The sequence below is a fragment of the Dermacentor silvarum genome, chromosome 1 (assembly GCF_013339745.2).
Source record: "Dermacentor silvarum isolate Dsil-2018 chromosome 1, BIME_Dsil_1.4, whole genome shotgun sequence".
NCBI lineage: Eukaryota > Metazoa > Arthropoda > Arachnida > Ixodida > Ixodidae > Dermacentor > Dermacentor silvarum.
Window position 1 is genome coordinate 374,807,041 of NC_051154.1, and position 11,382 is coordinate 374,818,422.

The following is an 11,382-nucleotide window of genomic DNA, read 5'->3' on the forward strand; positions in this document are numbered from 1 at the left end:
CGTACGCAGAGGAGTATTGGAAATTATGCGAAAAGACACCGGGACGTGTTAATGTAGTTTGTTATGTAAAAATAGAGAACGATTCCAATCACAGACCACACCCTTTTTGAGTTATGCCCACAAAGTGTTGCAAGAAGAGATTGTTTTCGGGTACAGTCACCAAAGTTGCTATGGCATTCTGCTGTTCTTTTCTTAGCTAACTCTACTGCTCAATCATATTGCAGCACCTTGATATAATTACTGGTACAATTATTCAGCAATTCTGTGAGAATATTTTCCTACCCTAAATGTAACGTGTTTGAACAATTGAAGAAACATGAGAAAGGACCGTGAGGGTTTGCAGAAATCTTCCCTTATTAGAATCCTTTATGACCCATATCAGTACGGTGGTATTGTCATGATCACGCAAGCGTCCACTGACACCATTTATGACTTTACTGCCTGTAAATAAAATACAAAAGTGTCGTTCCTTGTGCGTGAGTAGCACAATCGCAGCTGATCGTTTCATATGGGCCCACTAAGCCACACCTTCCCTTTTCTGCCATGGTGCCACAAGAGATGTCAATTCCACCCTTGAATTTCTCCCTTTCAGTTTCCTAGAAAGCATAGGGACGTACACAAGACGAACAGGCGAAGCTTTGAAGTAGTCCTGAGATTTGAGTAAAATTTCATAGGCAATGTTGTTATCCTTTATTTGTTTACGTATTTATTACACCTCATTGGTGATAATAATGACGTACTACAAAATAGTTCAGTTTTTCTACCTAATAAGTCATGTCTGAGGTGACTGTCTTGAAAATTAACCAGGAGTAAGCACTGCATGACGTTGGCTGGAAGGCCATTCATTAAAAAAAAATGTTTGCAGAATAAAGAAAATGCAGGTGTTCCGTCACACAGTCGCCATCAAAAGTTTACGCGGCCGAGGTTCTGCGAATACGTTCCTTTTCAACGCAGCTACGCCCGCAGCCTGTAAACTATGCAAAACTTTTGTTTTGTTTACTCTAGACCAGTATACGCTGTAAATCCGAATACCACGATGCGTGCCTAAAGCGTAGAAATATAAATATTTTTTCACCTTCCGGGGTACGAAAGCATTTGACGCTGACTATACGTTCTGAAGGCGAGCTTGCTTTTTAGCTTATTCGTGATGACAAGCGCTATGCTCGTATTGATGTTATAATGCAGCGTATAATTGTAGAACTTGTGCAAGCTCACGCGACTTCACGACGCAAACCTAGCGATAGAATCTCAGAAGGAGGAATAAACATTTATTGCAGAACCAGCACTTTATGATGGCCGGGCCTAAGCCTCCCATGGGGGGACGTCGAGGGCTTGCCTCACCGCCGCCTCACGGGCGTGCTGGGTCACCCAGGTTTGGTCGTCGAGGGCGGAGCTCCGCAGAGCCTCACGCAACCTCGACGACCCGGGTGAGTGCCACAGCACCGGTAGTTGGGTGTACTGTAGACTTCAGAGAATACAAGGTGGAGGCGGGCGAGTGAAGGGTACGTATTTGTAGCAGACGCAGGGTGGTAGCCTGCGCCCAGCTGAATTTGTGGTGAGGTGGGGGGAAAGCTCGGCACAGCATGCGTTTTGTTTATTAACACTGATGATAGATGAATAGTCAGAGTAAATGAATGTTACTGTCCAATTCGGGACAGACTCGAGTGTAATGCATACATTCTAGATCATTGTAGGTTCCATACTAATTCCATACTACGCATTCCTATTTGAATTTTGGCCTGTCTTAAGCCTACCGAGTCTTAAGTAATCAAAATAGGTAGGCAATTGCTTCTTGAGATGTAGCCGAGACCATGGTAGATGTGATTAGTAATGCGGTATATGTGAGTAGGCTGACTGGGATTACTACATGAAGTGCGCCAACGTACCTACGTAAAGCCAAGGTGGAAATTACGGAGCCCATTATTGTATATATATTGAAGTAATCCGAGAGTGTCTCTGGTAAAAAGTTATAAGTTTATTAATATGAGGACTGATTAGCCTTGTGGTAAGCTGTTAGGAAAAATACCATGTGTGAAGTTCCATTGTGGTTTAAATTACAACGTTATCAGCGCTTCTAAAAGAAAGTGACTGTACAAGTCCATTTTTCTCGGGCGTTCATGTCACCTAGGTACCGCCGCCTGACACAAGACCTTTATGTTTTAAAATCTGCCCCGATGACGTAATTTACGTTGCGGAAAAAAAAATAAATACCCTTCATAAAGAATGAACCATAACAGCTTCGCGACAAAGCGCAGTACGTTGGCGCAAGTCGTCATTTGTGATAACGATAAGAGCGACAGCCCGTCGTTAAAATGACTTCTCACTCCCCGGTTTTTCTTTTTTGCTCAAGGACGTGACTAACCCGTAGAAGGGTAATCCCTCCCTTCGCATGATGCTTGCGACCTTTCTGGTTCCGGACAAGCGCGTTGTTTGTGTATATTTCACGCGCGCTTGGCATGGAAAGGCTTAAATCTGTAAACAGCGAAAGGCTGTCACAGTCACTTCGGTAGCTGCATGGCAAGCGCGGGCAATCAGTCCACTTACACCACACGCGCTCTCAACCAAGACATATTTGCGAGAAAGGGGCTCCTATATTACCCGTAGAGAGAAATGTATCCAGAAATTACACCTCATTATCCCGATGTGTTTATGAGCCGCACTCTGGGCCTGTATTCCGTATTATGACAAAAAATATAGTTTGTGCAATGTCAGTACCCTTAACATAAAACAGGAAATTGAAGTCATCACATCAACTATCATATGTCATAAATTGAAATAAATAAGACTGAAACTGTACTTCATAATACTCGCACTGCTAGCTTTTATACATGTGATTCATTTCAATCTCCTATCTGTTCCAGTTTAGATATATGCTGTTCAGTTGGTAAACACAGATTATTTTGCAAAATTTGAAAAGAATTTTTGCCTCCAACTTATGTTCCCATTGGTTATGCACATTTCTCTCTATCAAATATATGGTCGAAACATCACGAAGTCGAATTGTGAATTATTTAAAAGTTAAACTGGGTTCTCCACATAGGGAATATGCCGTAGGAATTTGAGAATGTAATAATACAGAATCATTTGGTTGCATAAACTTCCTGGCAATAGGCATGTAATGAAAAACTGAAATGTATTGCACGGCTTTGTCTTTACGCAGCAATTTCATCCACTGATTTTATAAAGCAATGCACGTTTTTTTATTTTAGCGCGTGAGTCCAAAAACACATAGCAACTTATTTACCAAAGCGATATAAGTTTCAAAAGCTCGTTAATTAGGTTGTCATTTGAGCAAATAAGACGAGAGACTTTCATGCACAGACAAAATAAGCGGCTAATTGGAACAACTCACTTGTTATTTCAGAAGAATAACTGAGTTTAACTATGTAGTGTTAAACTATGTAGCTTTAAATAATGCACATATTTTATACATCGCCGGATAGGGGTCATTGGAGATCGCTGGGCGAGGCCTTCGTCCTGCCATGGACATAAATATAGTCTGATGATCATGATGAAACATTGCCGGAGGTGACCACCCCTCATCCAAGAAATATTTTTTACAGTTTAATAATTTATTTATTTGCGCCGTCAGCACTCGCAGCCATTATGGAAGGAAGGGGGTTGAGCAGGCTAAACAAATAATGCAATGATTAAAAAGTAAGTTTCTAATCATATAATTTTAGCTGGTGGTACGTGGGAAAACTTCAGTGCGCACGACGAAGGCAGCTTTACAATTATACCATATTACCTGACCTTACAAAGAACTTTAAAGGAACATAGTAAGTAATTAACAAATTCAGATTACACAACGTACGGTAGTTGACGCTGCATGAAACTTGCGTTTATTTGTACTCTTTATGATTTTCTTGGGGAGGCGATACCATTCAAGGGCTGTGCGAGGCCAGAAAGAGCTGAAGGAAGTTAATGTGACTAAATCTGATACCTATTTTGTACAGCTGATCAATACGATGCCATATATATGGTGACGGAGGTACAGTCGTACGCGGATATATCAAGCCAACTTATAACGAATTATTCTGTATATCGAACAGCTGCAAAAACCCCTTGAAAATTTCATGCAAATGAATCGGACTGGTGCACGCGTATAGAGAACGCTCGTTCACCAGCACATTAGATATATCGAACGCGGCGCCACGCAGAAACCTCATAGTGCACGTCTTTGTACACTTTGTGGTATTCTGGCACCCGGAGATAGAGAAGAGATAGTGCAGTCAGTTGAGCCCCGTCAGGCTGTTCAGATAGCCCTCATGCTACCTCGGACGTCAACATTCCTTCTATCCGATTTTCCAGGCGTCGTCGTGTGGGTTGAATGCCTATTCACGAGTTTAGTTTCCGCAAGCGATGGCCGCTAAAAGTGTAAAGAAAAGAATCAGCTTGGACTTTTCAATGAAGTCGAAAGTGAACCAGCAATTTTTTTGCGGGTAAATAACGTGCGCTTGCTTTTTTTCCCCATGTTGCGTGCAGTAAGTTAGCGGCTCTCGGATGCACTAACCGGTAAACCACCGTTTACCTGAGGGCCTATTATTTTATATACCGAATTACCTATATAACGAACTTTTTGTGATCCCCTTCAGATTAGATATATCCGGGTTTTACTGTATCAGTTTACGGGTTACAAATTCAAGTTTAGTTTTATTTGGGGTTAGAGTAGCTATTCAATCATAATTAAGTTAAACATATAAAGCGCGGAGTAATTTTGAGTTCTAACGAGGTAATAAATGAAATGGAATTTCACTCATTGGATGTATACTCAAATTTTGTTCCTATTAGTGTTTTCTATAGTAGTACCATGAGAGAGGATGGTAGCATTATAAGTGTACTGGAGCCAATAACCCAACGTTCGATCCACAATGTTACTAATGTCGATCTGCCAGGTAAGATTAGCGGTAATAGGTTTACCAGGTAAGATTATCGGTACTATGAACACGTGAATACTTTTATGAGTATACAGGCTGTAACTCCGTGTTGTTAAGTAAGTAATATCCGTGTCACACGGGCGTTTGGAAGGCCTTCCAACCGATAGTCAGTTGACTCAAAAGTCAAGTTCGAGCTGCTACACGTGCGGTTTCGAAGGCCGCCGAGTCAATAGTCTATCGAGTCAACGGAGCACCCTACAACTCTATCAAAATCTCGGTGGGCTTTGAGCAACGGAAGCGAAAACAGCGCGAACATGCCATGTCGTTCACAGTGCTCGTACTCACGGTTAGAAAGAACAAATCAAACCAAAATGCTCTAAAAATACTATACATGAGTGTTCTTAATTATTCAATAAGGTATTTTGCCACTTGATATGTGCGAACTGCACATACTCTGGGCAACAGCGATGTGCTTGAGTTCATTCCTTCCTCTATGTTGTCTAGTACACTCTCCCTCTACTCCATGTGTTGCCGGATGCCGTCATATCGCCGCCATTTGGCAACATAAAAGTAATTATAGTGTTTTTAAGTTGTTTTAATGTTCTTTAACTTTTGGTGACATGAAAACGAAAATAAAGATCTGCAGCGCCACACAATTTTGCGAGAAACGCCTGAACCACTCAACTGCCTTTCAAAAGTGCCGTGTAGCAGCGCGACAACTCCTTTGAGTCGATAGAGTTGTGGCGTTTCTAAGGCCGTCGACTGGAAGGCCTTCCAAGTGTACCCGTGTGACACAGGTATAAGTCGAAGAGCTGTTTTGAATGGGAGTTACTCAGATCATGTTGCTGCTACGTCTGGTTTGCCGCAAGGCTCCGTGTTGGGGCCGATTCCTTTCCATGTTTTTAATGCGAAAGCATTATATGCCCCATTACGCGAAAACCCGTAGTTGTAGTCGGCGGCGTGACCGAATGACGCTACAAAAAATGGCCGACGGCAAAGAGTAAAAACGCGTAAAAATGCTCGAATTGATGACAAATTTAGCAGGCAGGTCCATGTAAACAAAGTAAGGCCATCCCTTTGAAAAGAAAAATAGGTAAATTTTGATCTGGGCGGGTATCGAAACCGGGCCTGCGGGGCACGGAGGAGACCCGACTTTGTCCCCTACGACCGGATAAACTCATCCTAGCCAACTCATCCTAGCTCGACTCGCAACTCACACCCCACCACTACTGCGAATTCCGCCGCTGCCGATAAATGTATGGAGCCATCCACGCCTCAAGCTCTGGCGAGGCACCGGCCCCGGCCGCCCCAACTCTCTGCCCTACGCCACCCAAAGCTACCCTATCAGCGATCATAAAATCATCCTCCCTCCCCGTGGCGGCCTCAACCTTCGGACCGTGAACGGCGTTGCGCTTCGCGATGGAATTCTGCAAGCAGCCCGCCTCGGACACCAAGAGGCCAAGCCAGACACCGTAATCATCAACACCCTCCAACACGTCGTCCTCATCAACACTCCCGACCCGCAACGCCGACACCACTACCTCGCCATCAAGTCCGTACTCATCAAAGACACCGCCTACGACTACTCCTACCATGCGGCCCCGGAAGACTGCGCCCGTGGTGTGGTCCACGGGGTCCCTCTCGCCCACTCTTACGAAGACATTCAGGATCGTCTCAATCGCGAGCAGAACCCTCCCATCCTCGACTTTAGACGCATGGGCTCCACGGAGTCCATCATCATCCTTTTCGAACAAGACCGGGTGCCCAAGCACATCTACTACTCCTGCGAACTATATAGGTGCTACATCTTCAAAAAGAATATCGAGCACTGCCATCACTGCGGCGCACTCGGCCACCACGCGCGTGTATGCCCGGCTCCCAAGCAACGCCGCTGCCCCGGCTGGGACCAAGTAGACCCCCACGAGGACCACGCCAGCACGCCGCTCTGCACGATCTGCAGCAAAGCACACCTGATGGCGGACAGAACCTGCAAGGCCCGCTACCGCACCCCATACCTCGTCAAGAAGAGGTACTGGGATGCAGGGCGGGCCGCCGAGGCAACCGCCAACCAGGCTTTCACCAATCAAGCTCCACCCCAACATCGCAGCCGCTCCATGACCCGCAAGCCTCAGGCCCTGCAGCTCACCCTGAAGTCCCTCCCGGTGCTGCAGCCCGCCGCACTGAAACAGCCCTCCAACCATACTAAGCCCATGGCCTGATCCCACGTCTGGACCGGACTCAGGGAACCCCCACTTCCAGTCTCTCCAAAACCACCTGCACAGGAACCCGGCTGCCACACCAGTGAGGTGAGCTGGGCAGACGTAGTCTCCCAGGACTCCACCAACCCCCTCTATAAGAAAATGTTGCATGTCCACACACAGCTCGCCTCCCTCCACACCACCAACCAACGCCTTCAGTCGCAGCTGCATGCCTTTCTGCAGGTCCACACGCCTACCCCGGCGACAATGATCTCGGCCGCTCATAAACTCCCTCCCCTACCACCTTCTCCTACTCACGAACAGCCGGCCAAGAAGAGGGCTGCAACTCCCACTACCTCCTCGGCCACACCAACATCGGCCGCGGCAACCCCGCCCCCCCCCCCCCCAATTCGAACAATTCGTGGAGGCCAAAATTCAGGCCGTGGTGCAGACGGCCACCCAAGCCTTCACCCAAGAATTCTCCAACCTTACTAGCCGTCTAGACGAATTTGCTCGCCAAATTGACGAGCGATTTAAGGAGCAAGAGGCCCTCCACGCGACAGCCTGTGCTGCCGTAGTAAGTGGTTCGTGTGGAAAGGGAAATGTTGGCGCTATCTTCTGCAGTCCTTGAGGGAGCACGGCTCAGCGCCAGCCTGTGCTGCCGCGCGGCTTAAAAAGAAGGTCAAGCTCCACACCCTCTCCACTCCTCCGGTGCAAACTACACCCTGAGTAATGGCTAGACTTCGCACTAGCCTCACCATCTGGCATTGTAACTGTCGATGCTTTGGCTCCAAGCGGGGGCTGGTTCACCAGTTCCTAGCTCGGGCAGACGGCCCCGACGTGCTCGCGCTGCAAGAGCCCTCCAATCCTCTCACCCTGCCAAGCTACCTGCCCATCATCCCCATTTCTCCTACGTCCCCTCGGGTCGCTTTCCTCGTACGCCGTGCGCTCACTACCATCTCCCACCCGCTAGACGTCCCCGAAATATATAATCTCTTCATCGAACTCGTGCTGTAGTGCACTCGCGATACCCTCTTCATCCTTAACATATTGACCCTTTTCGCAGAGCAGTTTGGTTGAGAGAAACGAGATGGCGCTCACGGCGGCGTGCCATATGTCTCCTCAGCGATCGTGCATGAATACGAAACCATTACCGCTTCTACCTTGCTTCTGTGCGATCAGCTGTCGGAAATGCAACTGAGTTTTCGCTAACACACTGTGCTCCAATCATTGAAGACGGGTGCAGTAGCTGGCTGCACAAATAGTGACTGGCATGTTAAGGAATGGAATGAGTCTGTGTGGCCAAGTTCGCGAACCGCTGCTGCAAGTGTCCGAACGTGTTACCGGCACTTCAATATGTACGGCTTGCCTCGAGGATACAGAACTTTGCTTATCCGCCAGAATTGTATCGCTAACCTTCAGAGAAAGGGCTTCATCCCCAGAGCGTCGGCAAGAGTGAGTACCACTGGTTAAACAATGACACTGGGAATAGCACCGCTTCCTTTCATAGCAAGTTTCGCGCACGTTATCTATACACATCTGACCCAAATGGCAGGAAAACTTACGCCCACTCTATCGCCGACGTATCAAGAATAAGTGAATGTGCGCACACTTGAATATATGCGCACTGTATACGCACAATAAATGACGGACTACATCGATGGCGCACGAATCGTCGAAGCTGAATGTTTCGTGACGATCCATAAGAGTAAGCAAGTTACTAGCGGTAATATATATTTGCGACAAGGCATTACAATGTACAAAACAGCTACGTTTCAAGGTTTTGCGCAGCAAAAACAAATCTATCGGAACTGAGCACACCCGCGAGCGATTAGGCAGAAAATAATCATATAGTGGCCACACGGAACTTCACTGAGTTAGAAACTGACGAGCCATTGCTTCAAATTATTTGCCGAATAAAGAACAAAGAGCAAAACACACTAATCCTGACTGAATTCATGAGCGGAATGTTTGGATAGCTTGGAATACATATTTAGCCCCGCCTATACAGCAAGCACCATATACGCTGCTTGCGCCGTTTGGACACAGCTTTATCATTTGTGAAAGCGCTTTTGCATGTTATCTGAAGCTGTTATCAAAGCTTCGTGTCGTCCACCTGGTCCACGATATCTCCCTCCACGATATCTCCGAAAACAGCGGTTTTCTAAGTCGCGCCGACGTCATACACTTCCATTGTAAACAAGGAGACAACGGAGGCAGTTGAGGCAAGCAATGGACACGTCACCACGTGATCAAGCATGGCAGCGCCCACGGGATCGCCGCGAAAATGGTCAATATACAACCACCCGAAGTGCCTGCGGCAACTACTTCGACCGACTCTTCACGCTCCCCAAGCGCGTCGCACACAAGAACCCCCTCCTAATTCTAGGGGATTTCAACGCCCCGCACGCGGCCTGGGGCTACCCAACGGACACCCCCAACGGGCGCAGGTTATGGTCCGCAGCTCAGCACGCCGGCTTCTCCCTTCTCACAAATCCCACCACCCCTACTGGCACCGCAAACAGTGTCTGCGCAGACACTACTCCCGACCTCACATATACCCACCGCCTACCTTACGCTGGTGGTGTAACGCCCGGGTGAATCTGGGTAGTGATCACTAAATTTTTGAGATTCTCCTACAAGAAGGCCCAGCACGCAGACCCGCTCGTGGTGCTCCCATCACGAAGTGGGACTCGTTCCGCATTTTCCGAGCAGCCCGCACTCTACACACCATTTCAGACATAGGCACTTGGTCCGACCAGCTCTAGTGCGACGTCCGCGACGTCCGCGCCGTGACTCGCCCCCTCCCAGAGGACTGCCCTGCGGACACGATGGATTCCCATATCCTGCACCTCTGGAAAGCCAAGGCGGGACTCGAGCGGAGGTAGCAGTGCCAGCGCTAGAATACAACACTCAGACATCGGCTGACGCAGCTCAACGAGGAGATTGAGACGCATGCTGCGTTTCTCTCTCGCCAAAATTGGGAATGCCTCTTTAACAGGCTGGAGCACAACATGAGCCTGCCCCAGACATAGAACCTATTCCGCCATCTCATTTATTCGACTCAGTCCAAGACACACCAGAAACAGATCATGACGAAGCTCATACACGCATCCGAAGCCTCCCCGCAGGAACTCTTCCAGACGCTTCGTGGTCTACACTTCCCCGCATATCCCCCCGACGACCACCCCGACTATACAGGCTCCCCCAACGACCTCCTCGACAAACCCATCACAGAGGTAAAAGTCAGGGCAGAACTTTAGCGCCTCAATACGTCCTCAGCTCCCGGTCCCGACGGACTGCACAACAAGGCACTACGCAACCTCGATTCCCCCTCCATCACAGCCCTAACCGACTACTTCAATGAGTGCTGGCTGCGCGGCGCCCTCCCAACCCCAAGTAAAGGACGCTAAGGTAGTTTTCATTCCCAAATCAGGCAAACCACTTCTACCCGCTAATCTCCGTCCCATATCCCTTACGTCCTGTGTGGGCAAGCTTAAGGAGCACGTTCTCCAGACCCGGCTAAGCCGGTAGCTGGAGAACACTAACCTCTTTCGTGCATGTTTGGTTTCCGCCCGGGCATGTCTACTCAGGACGTCTTTTTACAACTCAAACACCACATCCTCGACTCCCCCACGGGTGACACCGAGGCTATCCACGCTGTCAACCTAACAAAAGCTTGCGACAATGTTACCCACGCAGCCGTCCTAGAAGGCCTCCATGCCCTAGGCGTAGGCCAGCGGATGTACAGCTACATCCGCGACTTCCTTTCCCAACGCACAGCCACACTGACCCTGGGGGACCACCGGCTTTCCCGTGTCTCACTGGGAGCGCGGGGGACGCCTCAGGGTGCTGTGCTGTCTCCTATCCTCTTCAACATAGCCATTCTTCAACTCCCCAACCAACTCTCCCAAGTCTCCGACATACATTTCAGCTTGTATGCCGATGACATCACTGTCTGGGCCAACCGAGGCAGTGATGCCGACATGGAGCACAACCTGCAGTCGGCCTTCAAAATCATCGACTCGTACGTCCACGTGCACGGCCTAGCCTGCTCCCCTTCCAAATTAGAACTTTTCCTCTTCCGCCCAAGTCACTCAGTCTAGAGAGCTTCCGGCCCATATCTCTTACCTCTTGTCTTGGTAAGGCTATGGAGCATGTGGTTCTCAATAGGCTGGTGAACTATGTCGAAACCAACCACCTCTTCCCGGAGACAATGATAGGCTTTCGACCTAAACTGTGCACCCAAGACATACTGTGGCAGGTACAAAATTATATCCTTAACCCAGCGCCTATACGCCGCAACT

At 48.3% G+C, this 11,382-nt stretch overlaps 1 protein-coding gene across 1 annotated transcript; it reads left to right on the plus strand.

The window, feature by feature from the left end:
- The first annotated feature begins 10,656 nt into the window (after positions 1-10,656).
- On the plus strand, positions 10,657-11,181 carry LOC119445697 (uncharacterized). Its single transcript, XM_037709979.1, has one exon. It carries the CDS (start codon positions 10,657-10,659, stop codon positions 11,179-11,181), a length of 525 nt encoding a protein of 174 aa, XP_037565907.1.
- Positions 11,182-11,382: the final 201 nt, after the last annotated feature.